The sequence below is a fragment of the Gastrolobium bilobum genome, unplaced genomic scaffold, assembly GCF_033153095.1.
Source record: "Gastrolobium bilobum isolate Gb01-03AN ecotype WA unplaced genomic scaffold, APGP_CSIRO_Gbil_v1 utg5369, whole genome shotgun sequence".
Classification (NCBI taxonomy): domain Eukaryota; kingdom Viridiplantae; phylum Streptophyta; class Magnoliopsida; order Fabales; family Fabaceae; genus Gastrolobium; species Gastrolobium bilobum.
In genome coordinates, this window is record NW_026899621.1 from 751,533 (window position 1) to 769,423 (window position 17,891).

The window sequence follows — 17,891 nt, forward strand, 5'->3', positions numbered from 1 at the left end:
GAGCGAGTCAATATGTGGTTTTCTCAATCAATTTAGTAATATAAGAGGCTTACGAGATAATATAACGTTTCATATAACATTCATATGATAACGAGAGGAACATCTCAACATCACGAAACCCACATTTACCATGCTGTCAGTCCCGTCTCGTTATTAATCCTAACCTCCATTTACGTTTCCCCTCTAACCTAAATGGAAATAATAGTGGAGACAAAGACAAAAGGTATTAGCAGTATCTGGGGGCAAAAAGAGACTTATTATCAAGTTAAAAAATACAGCGATAAGCTACGTACATTGAACCAAAATTAAGTCATTTATTGTCCTAAAGCTATCTCCCGCACATTGTAAATCAGACATGTTAATGCTACACAGTGAATTTACAGAGCGTAGAGAACCCAAGTACACAACAGAAATTCCCGGAGAGTTCAATTAAATGGAAAAACTCGAAGTTGCAAGACTAGCAGTACACTAGATCTTGGCAGGTGGAATTTTTCATGAAGGCCATTGATTTAGGCTAACAAAATATTACAGTAATTATTTTCACAAAAATAAATAAATAATACAATCAGATTAGCAACTGTATTTTCATTCCATTCTGTGCACCGGAGATGTCACCGCATAAATGGGTGGGCATTCTAATTCACGTCATCTGATCTCAGCTACCTATGGGGCCAATAGAATTGGCAATAGGAATTGAAGAGGAGGTTCAAAAAGGAAACCAGAAACATTGGTCCTGTACCATCATTAACTGCACCATTGCATCGTCTGACAAAGATCAATCGCCTTGTAGACAGTAAAGCTGACGAATGTTCCCGGAAGCTGCCACAACAGAAAACAAATTGTTAGCAATATCTTTTTAACTTCCTCTTCACAATAATTAGAGCAGCCAGATCAAAACTACAAAAACCCTCTGTTTGCAATATAGTTCTCATCAATTGTTTTCTGATAGACGCTAATTTAGGTCTGACACAAGCATTAATATTTATGTCCTCCCTTAACCCCATCAGTTGTTAGCATTGAGAATATATTCTGTATAAAATATCTGAAACCTATGTTATCCTATGATATGAACATGGATGCATGTATGCTTAAATCAGAGGAACGTAGTAAGGTGATTCTTGCTCAGTCTGCACAACTGAATGCTGGTGTTCCATCACGCCGAGAAAAATTAAATCCATGAAAAAGCCATAAATAAATAATAGAACATTGGCCATTGAATATTGCTCAGTGATATGGCTATTTAAATATACGAGATTATAAAATTAGAAAATCAAGAGGGTTGCTTGATTAAAATTTCAGAGAGACTCATGAGTGACGCTAAACAATTTCTCATCCAAACCAAAAGGCCAATGTCATTTCAAGAAAAAAATGGAAAATTCTGTGTTCCCTGTCCATTTGCAGTAATATTGACTGTTGGGAGATTGTTGAATGAAACTCAATATAGAATTCAATGGTCACTATAGAAATCTCCAAAAAACATGTGCAGAAAAAAATGATTTAATGGGAAAACAGAGTGCTCCTTGTAGATGTCAAAATTATGTTAGAATAAAAGGTACTAAAGAAAAAGAATGACAGTTACCATATAACCAATCCTTGAAGTACACATGGAGCGCAGATGACAATTCTCGCTTACGACTTTCTTCTAAAGGTGCTTCTCGTAAGAGTTGCCTTATCTCCCCTAAATTTTTTTGCTGTAGAGAATATACAATTTCATTAAAATTAAAACATAACTCACTTAGATACAGCTTTTTAATGTTTAAGCACCAAAAAATTTGGAAATCCAATCACTAATATTTCCATCAATTAACACTGTAGACATACATTTCTGTGCTGAGATGCCATATAAGCATCTGGTAATGTGAACGGGTTGTCTTTTGTAGACCCAGCGGACTCTTCTCCAAGCCAGCTTGGAATCTGCATGCCAACAATATGGACAAAAAAAAAAATAACTAAATAAAGAAGAAAGAAATATACACCTCGAGCATTCTCCATCCCCCAAAATTTACAAAACAGACAAGATACCATTAGTGAACATATTGAAATTCATCAAATGTATATTTAAAAATAAAAATATTCACTTCCCCTATAAGTCAGTATGAAAGAATAAGATTCATACCACAAAATTAGTGAACTGATCAGGGTCTACCCGTGTAGCAGACTCAGCTTGAACATCAGAGACACCTGCTGCATGAGATAATGAATCATGATGATCAATCATGCCCAATGCTAGAGGTTCATCCCATCGATTCACCGTGGGCAGAATTTCAACTTCATTCATATGCTCCTCCAAGTGGGAGTAAAAAGTATTATAGGGAGCCACCTGTTAACATTATGAGCAAGAAAGTTTTCAAACAATGAATCCAGTTGAGAAGAGCGAGCATTTATACATACATTATCAGAAGCTAGTACCACTAGAAGAAGCAGAAATGTGAACATAAAAAACAGACCTTTTGTAAAGGCCACAGACAAAATACCATATTTATAGTGATCTAAAACAATGGTTAAAAAATCTGCTATTAGATTTTGAAGATAAACTCAAGTGCTTGCTTGAAAAGCACCAAATATACTAATTTTGCAAAACTTTTTATGAGTTTATTCATTTCATCACTTAAAGCCTAATCATGCAGTTAAACTTCTATATCTTTTTCTCTACTATATTAATCACACCTTATCAATTACATCTAGGTAATAGACAATGTGTGCCCTGAGTTTTAAAATTTAATAATCAAAACACTAGTATTTAATGGAAAATAATACCAAGAAGTAAAATAAATTTAGTTAGACTAATAATGAAGCTCAAGCACGTCATATACCTACAAGTAAGATCCACAAACAAGCTCAAAGTAAACAACTTACAATCCAAATATTTTATTTATTCATGTATCACTGTCATGTGATTTGATAGTACTAGTAATTTCACAAATCAATCATTTTGTATTTTCTGGAGGGGATTTTCATATCAGGCTAAACACAATTCTGAAATTCCATAATTACATTCTCATGTAAGAGCCAACATGGAAGGGCAGAGCACCAACTTGCTAGCAACTTCATAAATCATGCAACAGTGAATGAAGAAGCTTACCTGCAGCTTATGGTTATCACCAAGAATAAGAGGTTGCTGGTTCACCCCCAAAAAGAAAACACATTCACGGCAGTTAGCAATACAAATACGTTTTGCTGCTACAATCACATGAACTCGTTCACAGTGTTCTACTCTCACAGCCTGTCAAAGAGGAAAAAAATGTCGATATCAACTTCCTGCCAATGAAGGCGCAAGCTATTCTAACACTCATGATAGGCAGAAGTTCAGTAAAATGCCTCCCCGTTACCAAGTCTTACCCGACATAGACAGCATGTGTATGCATAAGATAAGTAATGGTTATTAATATGCTGAGTAAATAATTTTGTTGCAACTTTTAAAGTAGAAGTTCTTTGAACTGGCAAGTGATTCCACAGATGATACATCCAATAATTAAAAAATAAAAAATCTGGCACCTTAAAGTAGCTGACACCTTAAGTAGCTTCACGAAAGGTGTTATATGATGGATGACAATCAGTTTAGGTAAGAATAATCAGAATGGCCAGAATCCATGTAACAAAATAATAAAACAGTTACTGTTACATGCATAATTGCAAGTGTGAATCAATAATTATCTTTTCTTGCACTTCTCATATACCTGGAAGGGCTGTCCACAAAGCACAGACAAGTTTAGGCATCAACCATCATCCCCCCACCCAAAGAAAGTTGAAGTCTTTACTTTTGCACATTAGTCTTTCTTAGTGATTGCCATCTCTTCATTTTTCATTTCTTCTCCATTCTTAAATATGAAGAGAGACATTGTAAATATATGTGTGTGTGTGTGTGTGTGAGAAAAGGTATTCAACCCAATAAAAACACATAGTGCTGATGACAACCTCATGTTCATAGGCATATCCAATTTAGTCATCAGAGTTTTTGACACTTCATATGGGACTCACAATACATGACACGGCTAAGATTCTGACTTGAGAAAAATAAAAGGATGCACATATATGTGAAAAAGAAAAAAAGAGCCAATGAGCAGCACTTCATATTCTTCAAGTCCCAATGTCTATTTCCTTATACTCATGAGTATCTTGGCAGTGTATGAATAAATGGAAGGAAAAAATAATTTTCCAAATAATGTCATATTGTCATACAACGGCTACAATCACCATAAGCATATGTTGGTTATAGTATTCTACAAGAATTTATCATATTCCAGGTTACATTAGTAAGACAATAACTAATAGAAAGAGCTATTTCCATTCCCATTACCTAATAGAACTTTAATCCTAAGAAAATCTCATTCACTTGAAACCCACTGGACAGTTATCATAATTCATATCAGTATCACCTTCCTTGTAAGTCACTTTACCATTTAAAATGATAACATATTATTGATTCCCACATTCCAGAAGGAAAACAAATTCCATAATTGTTTCTTTTATATGAATAGACTCATTATGCTCCTTTTAAAAACGGGACATAAAGTTACTAGTTATTACCTTGCCAACTGCTCCTAGTACTATTGTTGCATCTGAACATCCATAGACAGTCGCATATCTCAAAGGTGCTAAGATGTAGAGGGCAGACTCATGGCAATTTAGAACCTGCAATGACCAAGCATAACTTATATTAGCATTCCTATTTTGAAAATAATCTAAAGAGACCTCTCAATGTCCAAAACACACAAAGTAAGATGTATAAGGTGCTGTTTGAGAGCAAAAATAAAATAAAATAAAATAAACTTCAAATATTAGCTATCCTGACATCTATTTTCAAGGAACTAGTTATCCCAAAAGCTTTTAAGCTTAAAGATGCTCAAAACCCAACTCATCCTGAAAAACCAAACTAACTCATTCCAAACTGATGGGCTGGCATTGATTATTATATATAATCTTTTCAAATATGCCTATATAATAATATCATTAAACATATATTTTTTATGCAGGCATCCAACCCTAATTCAAGCTCTAAAGACCTTACTTGCATAACATCCGGTCAAACAGATGATTGATAATAAAACATTTCTCACTTTAGAGCTTCCTAAGTGTAGGCATATTTGAGCTAAAATCTGTCTCAAATAATTAAGTTTGCAAAGATGTTGAAAAATTCAATAGTCAAAATTAAACTGTAATAACAAATCCCTAAAAGTTTTTTCGATACACAATTTCTACCGCAAAACCAATGCAACATCTACAATTTCAGGTACAACTCTTTAATGCATATTAACAACAAGATACGTGCAGCATAAGGCAGCAATGATGTCCAACACTGACTGATGAATAATATTAAAATCATGAACCTAAATCTACATGTACATAACTTGTTCAGGCATAAAGCAGATAAACTCTAGCAGTTTCAGATTTCAAAGTTCTAGACAGAAAACTGTATCTGAATAATCCTAAAGGCAAGCATCAGTTATTTAATTGTATCAATTTGGAATATTAAGAGCTAAATAGCTACTCATTAGAAGCAGATGCCTATGTGGAATATAACTGCACCTATCAGTGGCCTTATAAGAAAAAAATAATATTTAGAGTTGCTAGCCTACTTAGAATCAATAGGTTCAATGACATATTAAAATTTGTAATCTAAAATGCAAATAACAGTATACTTGAAAAACAGACAAATATATTGAAAGAAGATGTGTATGAAACAAACCTTAACAGAGGAACCTTTAATGTCAGATGCATGTTTCATATATGACGATTTAGAGATCCCTTCAATAAAAATTGCACCTCTAGTACTTGTTGAGAGCTTAACTGAGACAGTTGCATCAGTCATAGCAACATCCTGATCAGAGGCATTAGCTGGGCCGTTTTCCTTTGAAGAAGTCCGTTCAGAAATATGTTCCAAAGCAGAAGCTATATTCTGCAAGAGCCAATCATGAACTTGTGCAGCGGGAACAGGAACAGCAGGCATGTCAGGATCCGAGTTTGCAAAAAAAGGAGAAGATTGACTCAATGAATTCCCTTCAGATCCCTTATCACCAAACTGAATTAGAAACCCAAGGTGCTCCAATCTATCCATGGTTAAAACCTATCAAATAAGCAAAATAATAATAAGATTAAGAACTATAAGAAAAAGATATAAGAGTTTAAACATTCAATAGAAAATAAATTGCTGAAAAGAAACAATTAATCAAAGAGAACATAAGAAATTTCTAAAAATTCCTTTTACTTTACTTCCGGTAACAAACTATATGATCTTAGGCTACAAAGTTGGGTCCACTAAGGAAAAAATTGGGAATCCACTGCTGTCTAAGACAATTTATCATGTCCCCAACAAAAAGGCAGTAGTCTGTTTAACTATGTGATATGTGATGACTCAACAAGTAAAAGAAAGTAAGTCTTAATGTAATTCTGGCATATCCTTTCATTATTATGATTACTATGACAGCCAAGCATATATGCATTGCCAAATGCATGTGAAACAGAATAAATTAATTAGCATAAGTGGGGGCTAATGGTAAAATCAAGAGAATTTGGCATCAACAACATAGATTAGATGGCCAACATCCTCATCAAATCAAAATAGAGATTGTCCCAAATATCAAAGAAGGAGACAGCTCACTGATAAATTGGGTATGAGCCTTAAAAATATGGATTGCACACAAGAATTTTGACCAAATACAGTAGCACTTGCACGAGATTATTATTCTTACATGCAAACCCCCATGACTCCAATTAAATCAAATGAAAGTAAGGCACACAACAGAACCATGTTTTCTGCTCTCCACAAGGATATTGCGATGCTAGTGATACGTCATAAAATCATAATACAAAGTTGCAATCATATTGGAAGGGGACACAAAAGGGTACCTATCTACTCCAAAATCCTTTAACAACCGATGTCTTCAGTGTATGCACAAAGCATATCATGTTTGAACAAAATATATGGCAATGAGCAAATAACAGTAATAAAAAGTTAATGTCATTTTACTGGAACGAAAAAAAGCATACAACAATGATACAAAACTACTTTACATGACATTCAATATCTCTTCCTGGTTTGCATGGGAAGTCACCAAAACAGTATATGAATTACAAGAATGGATCCCAAAAGATTAAAAATGTAGAATGCACCTACATGCAAAAAAAAAATTATTGAGAATATAAGAAATAATGAATTGCGGTCAAAGTCAGCAACCCATGGGAAACATGCAGTTGATTAACAAACCAGAGATTCTTCGCCTTCCCCCTCCACAGGCTCTGCTAGAAGAGACAGAATGTTAGCCAAGTGCTTTTGCAGGTAAGACAACTGATGCGCCTCTTCGTCAGCCTGCGATGGCATAAACCGCCGACTGTTGCTGCGCACAAGCTTCAACACATTCAAATCCAAATTAACACACCTTTTGAGTATCAAATCAACAGAATCACTAGAAATGAAATCGTCAGTATCAAAACGAACGGAAGAGTAACAAATGCCAGCTAAAAAAAAAAGTCCTAATCCAAGGGTTTGAATTTGATATTAACAACGAGAAATTAATCCAAAATTATAGGAATTAAGTCATGCATTAATCCAGAGTAACAGCTCCATGCACAAAACTGATCATATAGCGTCGAATAACGAATTAAATTGCGTCATGGACATTGCAAGGATCGAAAGAAAACGGAGAATTCACCTGAAGCGGCGAGAGAGCGGACAAGTAGCCATCGAAGGCGGAAGTGGAAGGCCATACGTCGGAGACGGCGGCGGAGTCCTTGTGAGTCCGCGGCAGGAGCCTCTTGTAGGATTGAATGTAGAGGAAAAGAAGCAGATCATGAACGTCGACGCCGACAGAGTCGATTTCGTCGAGCTTGGCGGTGACCAGAGGTTCGGAGTCTGAGTGCAGAGTCGAGGCCAAGGTATCGAGGACAAGCCTGGCGTGGTCAATGGAGATCTGCAAGGACTCGGAGATTGCAGCCGAGTTGACTCGCTGGTTTGAGGATAATTCTAGAAGCTTCTGCTTCAAGGGAATTAGGGTTTGCGTCGGGTCGGAGAAAATGAGCCGTGGAATGGGCAAGAGACCGTGTTCGAAGGGCTCGCGCCTTGGGTGAACCACGGTGCTTGGGTCCCTTGCTGTGGACCCCAATGAAGAAGACGTGCATGGCTCAGTTGGATCCGTCATGGCTAGAGAGAGAAAATCATGTGAAAATGAGAGGGAGAGGGAGAGAGAGAGAGAGAGTTGCAGATCTTTGAATCAGAAACAAGTAGGAGGAGAAGAGAGAGACGCGGGTGAGTTCTGGTGGGGTTCACCGTATGTGGGGGAGGGAGAGTGTAGTTGCGTGGCGCGTTCTCATTGGTTGTTTCTGAACAATGGACCAATTGGCTAAGCTTTTAAACTCCTAAGATCAGATTTAAATGCATTTTTGTACTTTAAAGGATCTCTTTTTCTCTTGCTGTGGCACGGAATTTTTCATTTTGAGGTACAAATTCTTGAGACGAGCCTCCTTCTTTTGTAGCTGCTAGTAGTAACTAAGGATTATTCTCGTTGCTGATATATTAAAGTATAGTATGTATTTATTTTCATTTCTATTTTTTCTGCTCTGTTGAATGATGTGTAATAAATAACAATTCTATTTTTCTAAACTAAAATGATTTTGATTTGGCCTTTTTTTACTGCTGGGTATGGTTCATTGGTTATGTAAATATTAGTTTAGCTTTGCTAGTGCTTGATCATACCAAATTGTGGGGTTAACCAATTGCCCTGTGAGGAGTTTTCAATGGCTAATTTAGGAAAGAGCTATTTTTCATAGCAAAATTGACTATTTCTATCAGCAACTGTTCTGAGTTATTTCACTTTTTTTTTTCTTGATTAAATATTTTCTGATTTTATTTTAAAAAATAATAATAATTTGAAACGAGAAAAATTGGCTTTACCATTCCTAATTGGCAGCTTTTCTGCCTTGAAGACATGGAAAAAGTCAAAGAGCAACATTCAACACGTATGTTCTCACTGTTACCAGTAAATTACTGGGAAGATTAAGAATATACGTGTTGAAGTGCGCAATCCGGCAGATCCATAAGCAGCAGCCAATCGCTGAAGTTAGGAATAAGAAGCAAAAATCAATTTCACTGCATCTCATGCATGTGAGATAAAACAACCTCTTTTCTGCTAAATGTTAATCAAATAGTGAAGATAAACATCAAGTCGTGTCTGCTACTCAGGCAATCCCTTCATGCAGCAAACTATTCAATAGTTATGCGCCATATCAGCTTTTTTGTCTTCAGTTATTTTACGAAATGCAAAACAGAAGGACTGAGCATAATTAACAAAAGGGAAGGAGATTGAAGAGCATGAGTCAAGAAAAAGGAAACTGTCCTTCCAAAAATGGCAGAAAGCCTATTCATTATATATGCAGTGTAAAGATTATCTTGAGGATTTATTGATCTTTTTCGTACAAATTCACAAGCACCCGTGGGAATAAATTTAAGTACTGCAATTCTTGGATCTGAAAACTTTTGGTTCGTCTTAAATATACCTTATCGATTTTGTTAATTTGGAACTCAACATGTGTAACGTGTTTTCACGCATTTGATATAACGGATAATGGGAAAAAAATTAATTTAATATTTTTTAATAAATTAATTACGCATTTATTACAGTTTTAGAAATAATTATACATTTATTGCACAATATCACGCCCAATTTGGGTGTCACCAGTCACGCCTAATGTATGCGTCACTAAAGAGGCAATCACATCTAATTTAAGCATCACTTACCAGGTGTTGACGTGTGTCACATTTTTTTTCAAAAAAAAAATTAATTTAATCGTAAAACTTCTGAAGACCATAACTTTTAACTCGGGTATTCAAATCAGGTAATTCTTTTTTCGATTCCACATAAGTTTTTGAAATTTACGCAATGACATCTCATTTGACATATTTTATTTCTCACAAACATAATTTAAATTTGCAAGAATGGTATTATAAGAACGGTTAAACCCAGAAGCATATGAATTATGGGTTTGTGATTTAATATAAAAAAATAAATAAAAATTTAATTTCTGATTTAAATTAAAGCTTTTGGCTGTTTAGCTTATGCTTCCACACTTCAACAAGGTCGTACCAAACTTTCACCTAGAGCTTCCAAATGTGTTTTTCTAGGATATAAAGAAGGCATAAAAGGTTATGTTATGTTCAATCTTTCATCAAAGGTTATTTTCATATCTAGGAATGTCATTTTCTATGAAAATCATTTCCCATTCAATCCTGTAAATCAAATTTCAAAAGATAACAAGCCTATATCCATATGCCACCCTATTTCTACTTTATATGATATACCTGAATCCATCACAAACTTACAAATAGAAGACACTTCTTTAATAACAACTCATGTACATCCAGAACCAGTTGATTCAGATCAAAATTCTTCCATAATTTCTCAAACAGAATATGTCCAACCTTCAATAATTCCTAGACGATCAACCAGAAACCACAAAGCACCAGATTACTTGACAGATTATCATGTCTCTCTATCGAATGCAATAACTGAACTATCATCAAAGTCAGGTACCATTTTTTATCCTTTATCATATGTTCTATCTTATTCTTTTTGTTCCCCTTCTTATAAAAACTTATGTCTCAATACCATGACATGCATTGAACCCAAAACATATAACCAAGCTTCAAAATTTGAGTGTTGGCAGAAAGCCATGCATGATGAACTCGTGGCTCTTAAACAAAATCATACTTGGAAGATTGTTGATCTACCATCACATACCACACCTATTGGATGCAAGTGGGTTTATAAGATAAAGCATAAGGTAGATGGTTCCATTGAAAGGTACAAGGCTAGATTAGTGGCTAAAGGTTATACCAGCCTTGAAGGGGTATACTACTTAGACACCTTTTCCCCAGTTGTTAAGCTCACCACAGTTCGAATTCTGCTTTCCATTGCAACTGCCAAAGGGTGGGATCTACAACAATTGGATGTTAACAATGCATTCCTACATGGAGACCTTCATGAAGATGTGTACATGGTCCTTCCACCAGGAATCAAATCTGAGAAATCCAATCAAGTTTGTAAGCTCCAACGTTCCTTATATGGCCTCAAGCAAGCCAATAGGCAATGGCATGCCAAACTGACCACTTTTCTGTTTTCTATTGGATATACACAGTCCCAAGCAGATCACTCCTTGCTCATACGCCAAGTTGATAAGTCTTTCACTGCTTTGTTAATATATGTTGATGACATTGTACTTACAGGCACTGACAATGATGAGATATCTCGCGTCAAACAACTCCTAGACAAGCAGTTCAAAATTAAAGACTTGGGTCCACTTCGATTTTTTTTGGGGCTTGAGGTTGCTCGCTCAAAACATGGTGTGGTCCTACATCAAAGAAAGTATGCGTTGGAACTTATCTCAGATGCTGGTTTACTTGCTTCCAAACCAACATTAACCCCTATGGATCCTGCAATCAGATTAAGCAAACAACATGGCAAGCCTTATTCAGACCCTGCTGCATACCGTCGATTGGTAGGGCGTTTGTTGTATTTAACTACTACACGTCCTGATCTTTCATTCCTTGTCCAGCAGCTTAGCCAGTTCATGGCAGATCCAAGGGACTCTCATTTTCATGCTGCCATACGTGTTCTGAAATACATTAAAGCTTCACCTTCAAAGGGCTTGTTTTTCTCCAAGCACAACAGCCTTATTCCCTCTGGATTTGCAGATGCAGATTGGGCTAGTTGTCCAGACTCTCGACGCTCTATATCAGGTTATTGTGTCTTTCTTGGAGATACTTTGGTTTCATGGAAATCAAAGAAACAAACCACCGTTTCCAGATCATCCTCAGAATCCGAATATAGAGCCTTAGCTGCAGTTTCGTGTGAGCTTCAATGGTTATCTCATCTCTTCAAGGACCTCTGCATTTCTCTTGATCAGCCTATCTCCCTCTTCTGGGACAACTGCTCCGCTATCTATCTTGCTCACAACCTAGCATTCCAGAACGCAGTAAGCATATAGAGATTGATTGCCCTATAATCAGGGAAAAAGTGAATTCTGGTTTAATTCATCTTCTCCCCATCAGTTCTGCTAATCAACTGGCTGACATCTTAACTAAGGCTCTTCGCCCTACTCCTTTCCATTTTCTATTGTCAAGTTGGGATTGAAATACATTCATCTTCCAACTTGAGGGGGGCTATCACAGTACTAGTTAATTAGTTATTAATTCATTAGTTAGTTACTGTTAGTTGGTAGTTAATGACAGTTATACACTTTTAGTTAATTGCTTCATTCTTTACTGATATAAATATCAGTACCTGTAATCGATACTTTCACTTTTCAATGTATCAGTTTCTTTTCACTTTCAATATTAATTGAAGTCAATTATGAAAACTGTTTATTTATATGATAATTATTTTCGATTAATTACACAGTTCTATTCTATTCAATTTCAATGTATATAAATAGGTGTCATTATTCTCTTAATGACAGATAAGTGCATTGCTCCATTGCCTATCTCAGACATGTACAATTGTGTCTAAATGTATATATTTCATGCTTCATATGCCTAGAATATGCTCTGTCTCACTGTTTCTAACCTCAACGGCCAAAGCCTTGCTCCAGGGAACAAAAAGAGGAGGAAAAAGCACCCATGTGATGTGATTCACTTATTGTAAAATGTTATCACTCGGTTATTTATTCACTTTGATAATAGATTAATAATTAACTTTTCATGCATGATTCATCCAAATCTTTTATGCGAAAATAAACTTGGCCGTAGCAATTTAGATAGTAATTGCGCGCTTAAAAATAAAATAACAATGATCATAGTAGATTTTTTTTTAGGAAATTTTTTTTATACTTCTGTTGAATTTTTTTTTTCACTCAGAAAAATGAGTAAATCTTTCTGTGAAAATAAGCAATAGAAAAAGTTAATCGGAATTACTGAGTCATATATAAATGTGATAAATGAAAATTTCTGCAGCAAAAATAGATATATTATATTTTTTATTTACCCAAAAATAAAAATTAATTACACAAAACCACGATAAGGTGTTAAATGAGGAATAAAATTTAAGATAAATACTAAATGAGATCCATACAGAATTTTTTTTTCACTTTCCTCGGCGACTACATTAATCTCCATTACAATTTAGACATTAGAAAATAGAGCCATCAAGATCGAAATGAAAAAAAGCTAGTGGCATGTTTAATAATTAATTAAATAAACGTCATTTAAACCAAAAACTTTTCTGGAGTCATGTGAACTGTGGTGTATCCTTTACTGTAATAGTAAGAAACCTAATATTATATGTAGGATTAGATGAATGTATTGCGCTTTGCACAGTCCAACGAAACCACTTTCTTATAAGTCTTGCGTCAGAGATTCAACGACTTTAGACATTAATAGCATCGATGTGGAAGCATACCTTAATAATTTGTTTGAGGAATCTTATATCCTCTTAATAAGTTATCTTTTAAATCTTCCTAATTTTTTGAAATACACAGCATATAAATAAAAACAATGTTTAATGCTTTTAAAAAATAATTCAAAATAAAATAAAATTATAGCTTTTAACGTCATCCTAATTCTAAAGATGAGTCAAGGGGATGTACCATATACACTTATTTTAAATATTTTTAAGGTAAATCAAATATAAGTTTAAGAAATACAATACTCTGATCAGTAATCTCAATATAAATTATTCCATCTCTAGTTTTTGTTATTAGCTATTTGTATTTTGTAATTACTTCAACAAACAGCGAAAGTGAATCTCATTTTTCCAAAATTACATAAGAATTAATGGCATGTTTGATTTTCAATAATCATAGGAAATTTTGTTTTCAAATGCTATCTTAATAAAATTTTAATTATAGTCTGTTTTAAACATAAAATAAATTAACCTTATGTCTTACTAAAAGTTACTCTAATATAGTTCTACACATGCAAATATTGTTTTATTAATACTAAACAAGGCTAGCTGTGTACAAAAAAAGGAAAAGTATCATATAATTATTCTTTTCAAATATTAAAGTTTTTTTTTTATCAGGGAAATTTGAATAATTTTATAATTTTTAATTGTAATAAGAGTTGTATTAATTTTAGAATTCATGTGTATGTGTGTGAGATTACTTTAAGTTATACGACATGATAAGTTGACAACAACTTTTTTATTAAAATTCAGATACATGTGATTACTTTTTGTTAAAATTCTAGAGATCATAATTAACTTTCGGCATGAGAACAACCTTTTTGATCAAGTAACATAAGATAACTATAATTTACAATAAATTAAGCCCAATAAGTAAATAATAACTCCAGATAATTTGTCACTATAATATGCACGCATGCAATTCAATGAGTAATATTATCTCTCTTTTCGCTTTGTTTAATTTGTGTAGCACTTGTTACACGTTAGTATGAATAGAAAATGAGTTTACAATGGGCAAGGCATGGGAAGGTTAGCTTATTTGTAAGTTTCCAACCATTGTTCGCCATCAATAAAACTTGCGTGGAGGAATGGAAATGCTTGTGTATCGTTTAATCTCTGTACATATGAGGCCCTCATGGTCAAATTTGCCCCTGGCCCAGAGCAATTATATTCTCCATAGAAGATACTCCTGCATATATTAGAAGTTTATATATGCCGACAACATAACTAACTTTTATCTTAGTTGTTATTAGGAAAAATATATTCTTATGTTATAGGAGAGAATTTTTCTCTCCTACACATACATCGATTTTTATGTTATTTTTTTTTTTTCTTCAGTGAGTGGGTCCCACACATAATTATCTCTATTGCATGAAAGAGTTCTCTCCTATTATATGAGATTAATAAAGCCCTTGTTATTAATCATATAACTCGTACACATACAAAAATGGGTAAAATGTGTGTCATTTTAAAGAATGTAAAGTTGTGTCATTTTAAGAGAGAGAAAGAGATAGATAAAGAAAGAAAGAAAGTTGACAAAAAAATAAAGGTGTGAATCTCACCTCTTTGTGAGAGTGAAATGATATAAGTTGTGTTATTTAAAAAGATAAACATTTTTTCCTGCAAAAATAGGATAAACTTACTGATCTCTTGCAGGGTCGTTGAAATCATTCCAACCTTCAGGGGCAATGATATCTGACATTGTTGTGAAGGCAAAAATAACACGGGAATATGGCCTCCATGCCCGACCCAACCATATTCTGCCGTTGCCTCCTATTGTACTGTTCACAAATGCAAATCCTGTATTTTCATCCATTGAAACTCTACCATGAGCTGTAACAGCACCATTTATGTTCCTTTGTCCCGGGGGTACTGGATTAGCTATAGAAACCAATTGACAGTTCTGTATATTGCAAGAGTAATAACAGCATTTCGATTTTAGCTATAGTTTTGGTGAAACATTAATGCCACTTTTACATCTTCCCTTTTATAATTTGTGAAGGGTCAATTTATCTTATTTATTCTATTAATAAATAATTAAGGAAAAACTTCACCAATGTTCCTATAGTTTGTTTCAGAATCATTTATGTTTCTGTGATTTTTTTTCTATCACATATGCCCCTATGCTTTGTAAAAAATAAGAAATCACAGGAGTATATGTGATAAAAAACATACCCTTTTACAAACCACAAGTACATATGTGATAAGAAAAAAAATCACAGAGACATAAGTGATTCTGAAATAAACAACATAAACATTGATCAATTTTTCCCAATAATTAAATATTATAACTTTTTATTATAGGTAGTTAGATTAGATTAGATCTGTCCTTCAAATCTAATAATTATTTATATGAAAAAAAAAATATAATATAAAATTATTAATGCAACTTTCATGCAACAGTTTACATTTTTTGAATTGATTGAGTTGACGTTTTACCCAATTCTATAACTCTGTTTTAGCATATACTATTTTTTATTATCGTACAACAAAGAAAGTTATCATTTCAATTTGGAAAAAGTGGGTGTGTTTAATTTTTTTTTCTTAAAATTATTTTGTACCATAGTTGATGACTTAATGGTTTAGTATTTGTCTTTTTAAATGACATAGAGTTATGTTATTTTAATGAGAGAAAGACACAAACAATAAAAATAATGAGAAAGGAAGTAAGTATTGTTTTTAAATTTAAATTTTAAATAAAAAATGTTGGATTATGTCTTTCTCTCATTTAAAATAACATAACTCTATTTTTTTTAAAAAGACAAATATTTTTTTCATAATTAATAAAATATGTGTTTTCTAATTTTTTTTATTTTAAAAGTTAAAAGTCAAAACACAAAGCAAAAATAACTTATATATTATTTCTAAATTTTATTCTAAAAACAAAAAAAATAGTTATAATTTTTCAAACTTTTTTTATAAAATAGGTCTTATCAAATAAGTTGTTATTTTTTTAAATTTTTTTTTTATTGTACTAAAAAAATGAATTTTTTTCTTCTGAAAATCAAATTTTTTTTTTAAAATAGATTTCAAACAGGGCATTAAAATTCTTTTTCTCTTATGCATGATACGGCCACGTAGGTATGAACATTGAGATATTCCAAGATGGATAAGATACCTCATAGAGTGACCTTGCATTGCCGAATATGAAATCAATGGAGCCTTGGATATAGCAATCTTTGAAGTAATGACGACCCTTATCATCGTGAAGGGTGTCTTGGGCTCCAAAGAATCCACAACCCCTGAATTCAGCTTGATCTCCCGATATTCTCATGGCTACAGCTTGTGCTCCTTCAACCCCAGGACTTGGAATTGGTGCTAAATTCTATTTCAAGTACGTAGTAGTTTACCAAGTTGTTAGTGTCATTGTGACATACTATATCTATTTTCCTTCATTGAGCAATTACATGCATCTAGACATACATAAAAAAGAAAAAATTATTATTCACCATGAAGCTCATGTTCTTAGCAATGAAGTTGGAGGCGAAAACTTGTACAGAGCCACTATAAAATGTGCCATTCGCGGACTTTGCAGTATCATTCCATGCAATTGCAGTTGAAGTATAGCCTTGTCCTTGAAATGTAATGTTGGGTTTGGTTCTTGGCACCATGACTTTCTCACTATAAAAAACAAATGGCACGATGATGATTGATGAGATTGAGACAAGTATTCTTAACTACCAAACTAATGAAACAAAAACAGTAAAAGGTTTAAAGGATGTTCGATGAATAATGGGAACCAATTAACTTACTAGTAGATGCCACTGTTAATCCATATTATAGTTCTTTTTTCGCTAAAATCTGGAACTGCATTCACGGCTGCTTGTACTGTTGTGAAATTACAACAGCCATTTCGATCAACACAAAGATAGGAAGTGGTATTGGTACTTGTAGGTGGAATGCCTGGTGGAAAATCATCACATATAGAACTGGCATTCCCGCTATCATCGTGTTTCTTGTGTGGTCGATGGTGATGGTTTCTGAGGAAGGTGCTAGTTAAAGGTAGTGCCAAGTATACAGATGATGATGATGACGACGACGACGACAAGGGTGTGAGACTGAAGTCTATGAAATTGTTAAGAAACTGTGGATTTGGATTTATGAGATACAAAGATGCAAAAACTGCAGCCAGGGGAACCAAATATGATAGGACATTGCTTTGGATATTCATTTGCTGATATTGGAATGTAACAGAGAGGATGAGGCTCAGAATAGTGAAATCAGTATATATATAAATAAAATATGTCAAAGATGCACTTGAAGGGAAAGGATAAATGGCATGTCTTGCAAACTACCCTTTTTCCTATTCATTATTCTTATTGCCAACCTTTACCAAACTTGCAAGTTGGCTTGCGAATTATTAGTGTTTTTTCAAGCAAACGAGCATCGTCCTTCAAACAAGCTTCTCTTAATTGTAAAATAACGTTGAACTCAATTTGAAGATTTTGGTCAATCTACTAAGCTTTCTGCTTTGCACCAATTTTTTAATCAATAAAATCCATA

The 17,891-nt window shown here is 33.9% G+C and overlaps 2 protein-coding genes across 2 annotated transcripts; both read right to left on the reverse strand.

The window, feature by feature from the left end:
* Positions 1 to 306: 306 nt before the first annotated feature.
* Positions 307 to 8,311, reverse strand: LOC133292037 (uncharacterized). Its single transcript, XM_061490410.1, has 9 exons — positions 7,650 to 8,311; positions 7,205 to 7,345; positions 5,687 to 6,064; positions 4,528 to 4,632; positions 3,083 to 3,223; positions 2,117 to 2,320; positions 1,822 to 1,914; positions 1,580 to 1,691; positions 307 to 819 (listed from the first exon to the last, which is right to left on the reverse strand). The coding sequence occupies exons 1-9, from the start codon at positions 8,133 to 8,135 to the stop codon at positions 776 to 778; spliced, it is 1,704 nt and encodes a 567-aa protein (XP_061346394.1). The 5' UTR covers positions 8,136 to 8,311; the 3' UTR covers positions 307 to 775.
* Positions 8,312 to 14,423: 6,112 nt separating this feature from the next.
* Positions 14,424 to 17,559, reverse strand: LOC133292021 (probable pectinesterase 8). The gene is made up of 5 exons (XM_061490392.1): positions 17,141 to 17,559; positions 16,838 to 17,009; positions 16,507 to 16,713; positions 15,032 to 15,291; positions 14,424 to 14,577 (listed from the first exon to the last, which is right to left on the reverse strand). The coding sequence occupies exons 1-5, from the start codon at positions 17,557 to 17,559 to the stop codon at positions 14,424 to 14,426; spliced, it is 1,212 nt and encodes a 403-aa protein (XP_061346376.1).
* Positions 17,560 to 17,891: the final 332 nt, after the last annotated feature.